A 12,500-nucleotide genomic window follows, 5' to 3' on the forward strand; every position below is an offset into this window, starting at 1 on the left:
ACAATTAGCATTTAAATCCATAAACTCGGCTGTTTCTAAATTTTACATACAGCACAAAAACACCATTGCAACATGAAACGAGCTCGGTCTCTGTTTAGACACCTGCATATGTGCCGTTATAGAAGAAAGGCTTGTCTGAGACACAGTGACCTACGACCTCTGGAGTCCATCTCTGCACCTTCGGCTGGCCCTTCTCATCGGGCCGCACGATGACTGTGCTGTGGGACGCTAGCGAGGGGTCCTCGTCAAAAAAGTTGAAGGGACGTAGGAAGAATCCCACCGAGTTTCCTGGAGTTGCTGTGTTGGGAATGTCTTCAGAATGAGGAATGTGTAGGAATCCCACCGTCACCCAGGCAACCAAATCCTGCAAAGAAATATGCAATTGTCAATTGTGCATTTTTAGATTCTTGTATATCTTTATCTAGTAATTTACCTATTACCAATCAGGCTTATTATCTTAAACTAAAACTATTAAAATACATTTTTAATATATAAATAATAAGATATATATCTCATATTTTATAAGATATAAAACCTTAAAGGGTTCATGGCATGAGAAATCAAATTTACCTTGATTCTGTGAAATATATAAGAGGTCTTTGTACTATTTTAACATGCTGCAAGTTTCATAGCTTAAAACTTTCTCATTGTAAAAAAAAGCATTTATTTAATAAAGCTCCAAAAATGGCTAATTTCTTTATTGCAGGATCTGTGACGTCACAAGGGCAAATACATTCGCATATGCCCGCCTCCACAACAAGACATTGAGGAATAGTTATACATCATCGCATCATAGGCCACGCCCACTGGTATTAGGTTGTTCTGATATTTGCCTACACTGGATGTGAGCTTCGGGACAAAAGCAAATCGCCATTATAATCACTGATGCTGTCTACACTGATACAGTATACAGATGTGTGTTCAGTTTCTGACATGTTGACAACAGGACAAATGGAGTAGTGAAGTTTAAACAGCTGGTTTGCGTCTCTGTAAAGAAGGATCCCAGCATCGGAAACAAATGGATGGTTTTTTGTTCGGAGGATTATATGTTTGTTCGGAGCAGTTTTGTCAGCTAGGCAAAGTGTAATACAGAGTTTAGAAAGAAACTTATGCAAAAAATGCTATTAATATTACAAGTGATCAAATAAAAAAATACATGTCATGACCCCTTTACTTATTGTTAGTTAGTTGCCAAGGGAACATTTAAAATTTGAGTTACATTAAAGTTTTAGTACTAAAATAAAAGTCTAACTTAAAAAAACTGTAGACATATAAAAAAAGAATAAAAATAAAAATCAACCAAAATGACAATTATTTTTGTTGACAACAAAATTACTAAAAAATAAACTAAAATTAAAATGGAAAATATATTAATAAATTAACAATATTAATAAAAAATATAGGAGTATATTGATACTAAATTAACACTGCTATCAGTGATCTGTTTGTTGTTTATGACACTGAATTCAGTTTTGTTTTTCAGAACATTTGTCTTTTGCAGTTCTGATGACATCACTTCCTTTTCCTACTGCCATGTGGTTCCTCTGATTAAATATCTAATAATCTGGCAGTTTGGCATATCAAATTGTGAATAGTTACTATTTAAATTGATGCCATTCAAATATTTTTATAGTTGGTATTAGTTAATCGTCATTGCATTTTATTTATTCACCTGTGTAAATGCTGACTATGTTGTATTGTGTTTCCTTTTAGTGCACGTGACCTGTTTGGGCTGCGCAAGGTCTATTTGCAACTTGCAACTGGAGGCCAAGTAATTACAAGTCTCAATTTGTGTACCTGGTTAACAATGTTTTCATTGTTGCGGATGTATTCCTCAAAGGAAACAACAGGCTCCCAAGGGTCATTCTGGGTGTAGATGCTAGTGCTGGTGACCTCGTTGTCCTTGTGTCTGGTTACAGCCAGTGGGTATCTGCATTCAACAAAATCATGAAGATTTGCTTAACTAATCACCACAGAATGCAAATACACAAATGTTTTATAACTTTTGAATTAATTGCAAGAGCCTACCTTGCCCAAGTAATACCATTTTCTTCCCTCCAGCCCCGGGGCAGAACACTGTTACCATGTGAGTTGTACTGGATTCGATAGCCCTTCTTATGCCCCCACTTGTTGTTTTGATTGGGATTGTAGAAGTGCAGGTATTTGGGAAACTTCTTGCCAAAGCGGAAGGCAGCACTACGTTCAGTTTCATGCTGCGTCCTATGCAGCTTTGATTGCACGACGGTGTGTTCTGGGCTCCAGGGGTTGGTAAAGTTAACATATTTCAGATCAATGGATTCAAAGCTGTTGTCCCTCCCTGTTAAAAGAGACAGAGCAGGTCTTTATTAAGTGAAACACATTATGCAATCGGCTCCAATTTTCATCTATTGTGTTGTAATTTGCACAGAGATCACAAAATAGATCAGATTGAGAAATAGAGTTCAGATTGCACACTGATAACTCCTCACCTGCAATGTCAAGGTCCACTTTGTAATGAATTAGATGGGTGTGCAGGTTCCCAAGTACATAGTTGTAAACCCTGGTTCCATAGTTCAATCCGTTTTCTGTGAAGAACGTTGCATGGATAAACCCAGTCGCACTCACTTTAGACTCCATCACGCCATTCTGGTAGAAGACAAAGTCCCAGATGTAGTCGTAGTTGTACACGGTCGAAGTGGTTCTGATCACCAGAACGTGATTCTCCAAGCCTCCATAGAAATTAAAGCCTCCTTTGAAGTTGCTATTGTAGTGTCTTCTCAGAGGAATTGCAGTGGTCATTTCAAAGATGCAGAGAGCGTTTCTGTAACGCACAGGTTTGTCCGTATCATAGTAATGGTAAAGGTCTACAAAATGAGCAATTTCTGGACAGTCAATCCCAGGTGCCAATTCATAATCTGAGGTGCCCATCGCCCACCCGGCGTCAATGTATTTGGTCTGCATGGCGGCCGGAGTATCTCCAGAATAGAAAGCGATGGCTTCCTGCAAGCTGATTTCATAAGCAATTCTCTCCCCGTTGAAGCGAAGGTCAAAGATCTGCAACCCAGCCGAAGAGCGAACACGATAGGCAAAAGACCACCCAGCATATTCCACAAAGTTCTGATCCACCTGGAATCTGCGGCCTTGGGGTTCGACAAGCTTTGCTCCATGGATGTTCGTCCGTGTGTTCATGTGTCCACGGGGAATGTAAGTAGAGAAAAGATCCTCTTCGTCATGCTCCGGCAGCTTGAATTTAGAGATCGTCCCTTTCTCGTATTTCTCCACAAGTTCCTCCACACTATCGAAATACTGTCCGTTATACCATACCTTCTCCACAGTCCAATTATTGTGATCCAGGTCTTTGTGGTTAACGAGGACCTCGAAGCCCACGGGGTGGATGAAGTAGCCCTCCACAAACTTCTGCAGCATGATCCACGTACGCCTCTCTCCTGGCCCTAAACCTCGAGGAGCGATGTCCGAGAAGGTCAAGCAGCGATCGGTGCAGTTGCCGAAAGTAAACCCGGTGCTCTCCTGCAGAATCTTATTTGCTTTAGCTGCAACTTTCTCCAATACCCCACTCAGGTGCTCGTACTCCACAGAGGAGATCGGCCTCGACTCGAAGCGGATAAGACGCTCACCCTTGAACGTCTTCAAATGGTAGGACTTTGGGAAAGGCAGGGGTCCAACGACGAACTCCGTTACATTCGGCTCCATTTGGTTCCCAAACTGGACCACAACACGTGCCTGTCGGGAAGGTTTCGCCTGTCCTCTATCCAGCGCACGGAGCGCCTCGTGTTTGCGGGGAACATGCAGCTCCATAAGGAGAATGCTGTTCTTCTTGAGGTCCTTGTCTCGCGCCGAGGTGAGGCCCAGCTCGCTGCAGGAGTAGAGGTAGTCTCTCACGGCGTTCATCTCTCTGGGAGTGAGATCGGCAAACATCAAAGCTCCGTGTTGAGCCCATTCCCGTGCTCTTGACGAAGCGGAGGATGTTGCGAGTGACGCCAGGAGCAGAATCCAGGAGAACCACATCTTAGCCCCTGCAAAGTGAACAAACAAACTCTTAGAACATCTCATATCTTTTTAGTTTTCAGGTGAAATCTTTGTTTATAATAAGTGTGCTAGTGTCCCCATCAACCTTAAACAGCTACACCAGCCATGCTAGTTTATCAGCTACTGCCTGTCGACCAGTTACTCAAACACGAAACCTGCACTAAACAGCCTAGATCAGCATAAAAATTCACTCTGTCTTCTAAAAACAAAATTTGCAAATCTAAGCTTTAAAACAATGACCACCAAACTCTGCACACCTTCTGACTTGATATGCAATCTTTTCTAACTGATATGTCCTCAAATGGACGATCAAAACTCCCAAATATCCCATAGACTGACATTGTCTGTTCAAATGTCTATCTATCTATCTATCTATCTATCTATCTATCTATCTATCTATCTATCTATCTATCTATCTATCTGTCTGTCTGTCTGTCTGTCTGTCTGTCTGTCTGTCTGTCTGTCTGTCTGTCTGTCTGTCTGTCTGTCTATCTATCTATCTATCTATCTATCTATCTATCTATCTATCTATCTATCTATCTATCTATCTATCTATCTATCTCTCTGTCTGTCTGTCTGTCTGTCTGTCTGTCTGTCTGTCTGTCTGTCTATCTATCTATCTATCTATCTGTCTGTCTGTCTGTCTGTCTGTCTGTCTGTCTGTCTGTCTGTCTGTCTGTCTAGCTATCTGTCTATCTATCTGTCTGTCTGTCTGTCTGTCTGTCTGTCTGTCTGTCTGTCTAGCTATCTGTCTGACTGTCTATCTGTCTGTCTGTCTGTTTAGTCTATCTATCTATCAGTCTGTCTGTCTGTCTGTTCTGTCTGTCTATCTGTCTATCTATCTATCTATCTATCTATCTATCTATCTGTCTGTCTGTCTGTCTGTCTGTCTGTCTGTCTGTCTGTCTGTCTGTCTGTCTGTCTGTCTGTCTGTCTATCTATCTATCTATCTATCTATCTATCTATCTATCTATCTATCTATCTATCTATCTATCTATCTATCTATCTATCTATCTGTCTGTCTGTCTGTCTGTCTGTCTGTCTGTCTGTCTATCTGTCTATCTATCTGTCTGTCTATCTGTCTGTCTGTCTGTCTGTCTGTCTGTCCGCCTATCTGTCTGTCTATCTATCTGTCTATCAGTCTGTCTGTCTGTCTGACTGTCTGTCTTTCTGTCTATCTATCTATCTATCTATCTGTAATTCTATCTATCTATGTTCAAGTATTTAAGTATGTATTTGAAACATTTCAATATAATTTTAGCAGAGCTTAACATTTTTAGAGCCTCCCTCTTTGAAGCAATGCGTACTTTGTACAGAAAATCTGTACCAAATTATACTAATAAAGATAAAAGGGTGCCATGAGCCAACACCTCGCTCTTCCTCGGACTAAGATGAAAAACAGATGAACCATTATATTGTATTTTACTACCCCACAGTCGTCCTCCAACTGAAATGGTCTGTTTTGAAGCTGACGTTGATTTTCTGCCACCCAATAGCTGTAACATTTTTCAGTCTTCCTGTTTTTTCTGGTCACAACCTGTTTCTAACATTTTCTCCTGCAGTGTCGATTTAATTGCACTATTATGTAACCCTCCATTGCATGAAGGTCCAGTGAATCACCTTGTAATTAGAATAAAAAGGAGCGACAAATGATAACAGCACATATTAAAAATCAATGAATGAGCTTACCTGCAGTGACTGTTTCCAAGTTTGCAAGCTTGATAAATTCCCTGAAAGCTGCTACAGCTGTAATGTGTTGCTTCGATCAGCCAGTGGGTGCAGTGCTCTTCTGACTCGTATGCTGTGATGTTTCTGCTTTTATCAGCCACCCACTGCTCTTGAATGGAAGGTGATTGGCCAGCAAAAGGTCATAAAACTTCAGAAGAACAAAAGCAGATGACACTGCATGAAAAGTGTGATTTTCATCACTTAACGGCACTGTGTAAATAGCCATGCTGGTTTAATGGTCAGGAACTGCCGATAATGGACGTGGAATTGGCTCTGCACTTGACACAAAAATGCTTCCCATCCCCTTACCCTAGATGAAGTTTTCATATATAAATGACTATATATGAGCTAAGCAAATGCAAACCAGGGTAGTGGAGGGACTGACTGAGAGTTGGTATTCTGTAAATAGTGAGCTAATTACTCCAATGTAGATAAAATCTGGTATAAAAAGATCAGTCTTAGTTTAATTATAGACTATAGATTGTAGCTTAAATGTTGAATTGAGATTTGTCTTAGGTTGTCTTAGAATTTACCTTCTGTGCGACTAGAAGGCACACAAAACATTAATCATAGTGGATTTATACAGAATGTACACTAAAAGATAATGCACTTTTAACTTTGGCTAGTTAAAACAAGATTATATTACTTAATTGTTTCTGCTCTGTTGACATTACCTATTTTTTGTGGTTGATGTGCGCATGTGGTTTATTTGCGCATGCACTATAGAGGATAGCAAGCGGGCCCATGCGGAGAACACAAGCACTTCGTTCCACCTTGGGCAAATTCAACGGATTTTTGGGCTCTTGTTTGGTGTTGTGCAATGAAGGTAAGTTATTTACTTCGACAATCTTGAAATATGTAAAGAAAAATGGTGTAATTGTAATATAAACACAGTGAAATGGCCCGCAAAATAAACACATCTCATTCTGATTGTCACACTGAAAATGTACCAGATATATAATAAATATTTATTTTAGTGGAAAATATTTAATTCTGTGAAAAATAACGTTAAGTGTTCTGATACCCCTTTTAAATTGGATCTGTTATTCACGCAGGTTAAACGAAGTGGAAATGCATATGCAGTGGGCATGAAAGTTGCAATGACATTACTGATTCCTCCACAAAGAAGGAAGAGCCGTTCCTTCAGTAAGAATGAAAGAGCGATGGCCAGCACTTCTCAACGAACGGCAAGTAAGAACTTACTATGCCCACCAAGGCTGATGAAAATGTCTGATTATTGCCTACATATTTGTAAAATTTGTTTATATTACTTGACTTAATACACAAAAACACTATGTATAATACCTTGTGTGTAAGCAAGTACACTGAGAAATAATGTGGTGTGTTGTTACAATCTCTAGCTTGAGCTTTATTGACCCCTTGCATAATTTGAATTGTTTATTTCTTTAGTTTTCAGATTTCTACTGGACATCCATAATTCACGTTTCATGGAAATCTGTCCTATGGGGTGATTGTCTGACCAAAGACAAAGTTTTCTTGCAACAGGTTAATACTCAGGTAGGCTGTGTGTTTTACCTTCTAATTTAATGTTTAGACTTGTGTTTTTACTTTTGTACGATTTTTGAGGCTGTTGATGCTAAATTATGGGTTTGCAGATTATTGCATTATTTCTGCATATTGCATATAATCTAAAGCTAACTGGGCTGGGCGGAAAAAAAGCATATTTTTTTTTCTTTCTATATTTATTTTGTTAAGGAAAAATGGCTGGAAGGGTTTAAAGAATTCGAACATGTGAAGTGTGTGTCATGTTCTTACAATAAAGAGTATTTTAAAACCACAATTAATAATCTGGTTTCTACAGCTTTGAAGACTTCAACTGAGTCACACCAGACAACTGTCAGTCCTCCTTTACCTCCTTTACTAAGGATGGTTTTAACAGAGATTACCCAATATGTGATTCCTGTACATGTGTTTGTATGAGGTGTGGTTTTTGAACATCCGTGAACATTGTTTTTCACAACAGTCATTTTGTGTCAAGTATTGTTGAATATAAAACATGCATGTTTTCAAGATTTGAATGTGTCCACTGAAGTTTGAAAGCGTTGAAACTGTGACACAAATGACCAGTTGTGGGAGTACATTTTCCCCTCTCCAATTGTTAAATAAAACAGACATAAAATGCACTGACTTTGAGTATTTTACACTCACTGAGAGTTCTAGGTTTACACTGCAGGTGTTGGAAACTATTGAAACATTGTAAAAAAAAAAAAAAAAAAAAGGACCAGCTTTAGAGTACATTTGTACTCTTCAAGTGTTAAATAATGAGCTCTGCAAAGTGCACCGAAAGCACTGACATGCACTGAAATGTAACTCTTTTTTGATAGTATATATTTTACACTTTTTACAGTGTTTATTGAACACCGAACTCTTGGACTCAACTCTCAGAGTTTGAATGTCAAAACTCTGGGATTGTAACACTCTGACATTTGCTGTGTACCGTTATAACCAATCAGATCAACGTGTGATCGTCAACGAGTGGATCTCTGAGCTGAGTGAGTGAGTGAGTGGAGGCGGGGCTCATTTGCATATTCATAAACACAATGAGGCAAGGGTGTCGAGTTACATTCAAGCTTTTTTAAAGCTTGAATTAAGGTGTTTTTAAGGCAAGGAAAAAACATTTAAATATGTCATTTTGGTGATCAAAGATGAGTTGTAAGGGATAAAATTATTGACTACAGGGTGACTTTAAATCAAACACCAATATTTATGGTGAATTGTATCTTAATAGCTGTGGCATTTTGAAGAAAATAATAACATTAAAAGGAATGTAAACAAAAGCCCAGATGTAGAAACTTTAAAATGCATTTCACATAAGTTAAATCAATATAGTTCATATACACATTTCCAACAGAGAGAAACAAAGTTCTGACAGCTGGAGTGAATTACATTGTACAGCTGATACTGTTACTGTTAGTTTCACACCAGTTAAAAACATCTGACATCAGTATATATGTAATATGAGGCTGTTGTTGTTAAATATTAGCTTGTGTCTTTCATAATTCTGGCCTGCAGAGAGTTTAATGACAAACACTTAAATCCCCATCTGATAGCAGTAATCTGTTATCAAATCAAGTCACCTTCATCTATACAGCACTTTAACAATATAGAGTTTCAAAGCAGCTTTCCAGTCATAATAGGAGATTACAGTAACAGAGATTGTTTAGGCTTTACAGCAGCTCTAGAATAAAGTTATTGTCCAGATAAAGTTAGTTTGGATTGATTCACAATAACAGTTCCTGGTGAGAAAAATCAGCAGGTGATTTTAGTTAGTGTTGTGTGCAATATTAAGATAATGCAATAATAAAACAACTTTATATCTGTGTCTTAAGATTGTACGTTTTTTCTGCTTGTTTTTTCTGCTTGCTCTTGAACTTCTTCACTTGTTTGCGACTGTTTCTGTTTAGTTTATTTTTGGATTAAAGTTTGTTTAACGTTCGCCGGTTCCCAAATCCTTCTTCCCTGAACTTTAAACCTTGTTAGTCTATTGGTTAAAAACCCAAAAGAAAGGCCAGCAGGACTATTAAACCTAGTCTTTATAAACAAGTTTTATTTAACTCTGATTTATTGCTCATTATTTGAATATGTTTTATTGTTTTTTCCCCAAGCATCATGGCTACATCATAACATTAAGAAACACAATATTCTGCAATATATATATATATAATTGCAGAATATTGTGTTTCTTAACACAATAAGAAACGATAATGTAGGATTTGAAATGTAACACTTTTCAATCAGAAATTACTAGCACAAATAAAAAACATTGGTAACATTTTACAATAAGGTTCATTAGTTAACATTAATGTATTAACTAACATGAACTAACCATGAGCAATACATTTGTTACTGTATTTGTTAATCTTTGTTAATGTTAGTTAATAAAAATACAGTCATTCATTGTTTTTTCATGTTAGTTCACTGTATGTACAGTACACAATGTATTATCAAATGTTGAAATTAACATTAACAGAGATTAATGAATGCTGTAAAAGTGCAGTTTCATTATTAGTTCATGCTAACTGTAAAGTGTTACCAAAACATTTGAATCAAACTGAATTAGACTGAAATAGTATTTCTTGTAAAACAAACTACCTTGGTTTGATTCTCAGGTAAATTTATCATATTTCAATGGTCCAGATATTTTGATTAGAAAACATTTTTCTTTCTTGCTGCATTAAATGGGACCTTTGCTTTATTTATAACTTTTTTACAGTGTACTGATTAGATTAGATTCCTTTATTTGTCATTTTCATGGTGTACATAAAAACGAAATTGTGTTTCACACCTCCACCACTCAGTAATTCAGTGCAATAGTAACCAACCAATATGCTAAAACACACACACAAAAAAGAATAAAATACATAATCAATTTCAAATTTCAGATCACGTTCTCTGGTTCTGATGGATGGGATGACATATTCTGCTCTTTATGCTGTTCTTCCTCAATAGTGTGATTTAATACACACATTTCTATAGTTTAAGACCATCCTAAAGAGACACGTGCGGTAAAACGAAGAGGAAATCTTCTCAGATTGCAGGGAAATGTTGTACGGTAGCAGCTGTGTTTGTGTCTGGAAACCCCCAGATCTCGTTCTCCAAGCTCAGGCCAGAGACGTTGGTGGCGTTTACATGCCCCCTGCTCCTCACCTATTGACTTACTTTATTAAATAAACGCCCCTGAAATCCTTCCACCAAAGTGAGTCTTTATAGGATTAGACGTGCACAAACAGCCCTCCATCAGAGGGATCTACACTCACGGTTGGGATGGAGGGGCATTGAACATTGGCGTCACCAAATGATGGACTAATGGATGCATCTACAGCTGTGACCCTTCAGACTTTCCACCAATGACACGCTTTCCACATGTTACCATAGAGCCCGTCCACTCATCGCCATTTAAAACCTGCCAACCTACACATAACCCGACCAAAGAGCTGCTCTACACCTGGAGGAGAGTGAACACTGACACTTATCCACTGCTTTATGAGTTTGGAATATATTGGAAATAAATAGCGACGAAGGAATCAGTTTGTGTAGACTCTCTTGTGCTCTGACTGAGGTAAAAACTGCAACTAATTACTATATTTCATAATTATAGTCCTGCATCATTGTCTTTTTAAAAGCATGTCTCACATTTTGTGAGATTTTATGTTAAATGTAGCTAAAAGGGAAAGTTATGAAGAAACATTCTTCCAGTTCTTCCAATGTTTATATAACATTTATTTAAAGTTATCTGTTTTTTAATAATTTTCTTAAAACCTTAGCACAAACACTTTATTTATACAACATTCATAAGAACATTTCTTTTTTTCCCTGAAACATTTTAGTTGGACGTTCATCTAGCGTTTTCTTTAATTTATTTTTATGTTGCAACTGTTTCGAAAGTAACATTCCCATAATGTTTGCAAAATAGAATATTCTCTTAATTCTTGCATAACCAAGAAAAAAGGTTTTAAAAAAACTGGATGATTTGAACTATCAAAGAACATAAAAAAATAATGGTATCGTAACTTGGAAAAAAAATTTAACGTGTTTTTGTTCACTACGATATAAAGTACCAGACAATAATTTGGACAAATAATTCATCAAATCTCCAATATAATTATGGAAATTATCAAAAGGTGACAAATGAAATTTGAGCTGTGTATAAAGATGTATCAGGGATGCAAACACATGTATGGTCAAAAAAGAGAGAGTTTATCGAAGCCCTCGCACCGCCGCAAATATACATAATTGTGATGAATTGAATCCTTTGTAAGTTATCATTTTGCAGTGTAAGATTACAGTTAACACCTTTAAATATTACATAAATGTATTATGTATTTTTAATAAACTTAATGATAATAATTTTATTAAAACTAAACATGATAATAAAAACAAATTACTATTAGTACTCTTATAAAATTCAATCATGCAATCATACATTTCACAATTTTATATTTATATATGAATGTCAAGAATTCAGAAGTGTATATATTTATATAGCCTACACTACACTACACTACACTACACTACACTACACTACACATAAATAATATACAATTAAATTATACTTATTTTAAATGTATTGCGCAGGATAGGTATAAAAAAATATATAGGCTTTTAATAATCTTTCAGTGCGCAAAACCACGAACGCTTCCAAGCAACCAGAGCGCACAAAGTGCGTATGCGCATCGCGGGCGCAGAATGATGTGCTCAAAGCAACATGGAGTCACAGTGTGCAGCGCCGCACAAGTGCGCATTTAAAAGTTCACGGCACAAAGCGAAGAAATGTCGAGCGCACAAGCCCTAGTGTATATCTGTCCAACAGTTTATTGATCATTTGCTTCTTCACAGTTTTAAATTCCAGTTATTGTGCGTTTGATGCCGATTCATAGTCCTTGTGCTAACAGGCACGGTAGCGAGTCGTTTAAAAACAGCAACAAACATAATATACAAATACACAAAATAAAGTAATTTTATGCAATTCCACAGCCTTTTATCTACAGATACTGTTTGAATACTGAATGGAGAATGATTGACAGCCGCAGAGGAGGGAAAACGAGTTTCCGTAAACTTTAATTTAATGATGTAAAAGGACTTCTGTCCCTCACATTAAGCTGTGGAATGGCTTCAGATGACTTTGTGAAATTATAATAAGACCCAAGTCACCAAAACTGACGTGAAAAAAGTGTGAGGCGCCGAAAAGCGCGCTGTTTGAATCCCTGATGTATGTAAATAACCCT

General features: G+C 37.3%; 1 protein-coding gene across 1 annotated transcript in view; it reads right to left on the minus strand.

Moving 5' to 3' along the window:
- Positions 1–5,849, minus strand: part of aoc1 (amine oxidase copper containing 1) — a 5,957-nt gene extending 108 nt beyond the window's left edge. The window contains exons 1-5 of the mRNA XM_077218695.1: positions 5,716–5,849; positions 2,469–4,013; positions 2,029–2,317; positions 1,798–1,930; positions 1–364 (exon numbers count right to left, since the gene is read on the minus strand). The exon at positions 1–364 is cut by the window's left edge and continues 108 nt beyond it. Coding sequence (XP_077074810.1) covers positions 95–364; positions 1,798–1,930; positions 2,029–2,317; positions 2,469–4,005 — 2,229 coding nt within the window. The 5' untranslated portion in view covers positions 4,006–4,013; positions 5,716–5,849 and the 3' untranslated portion in view covers positions 1–94. The remainder of the gene's footprint in view (positions 365–1,797; positions 1,931–2,028; positions 2,318–2,468; positions 4,014–5,715) is intronic.
- Between the last annotated feature and the right edge of the window lie 6,651 nt (positions 5,850–12,500).

The sequence above is a fragment of the Siphateles boraxobius genome, unplaced genomic scaffold, assembly GCF_051911475.1.
Source record: "Siphateles boraxobius isolate OS27281-9 unplaced genomic scaffold, OSU_SipBor_1 12, whole genome shotgun sequence".
In the NCBI taxonomy this organism is placed as follows: domain Eukaryota; kingdom Metazoa; phylum Chordata; class Actinopteri; order Cypriniformes; family Leuciscidae; genus Siphateles; species Siphateles boraxobius.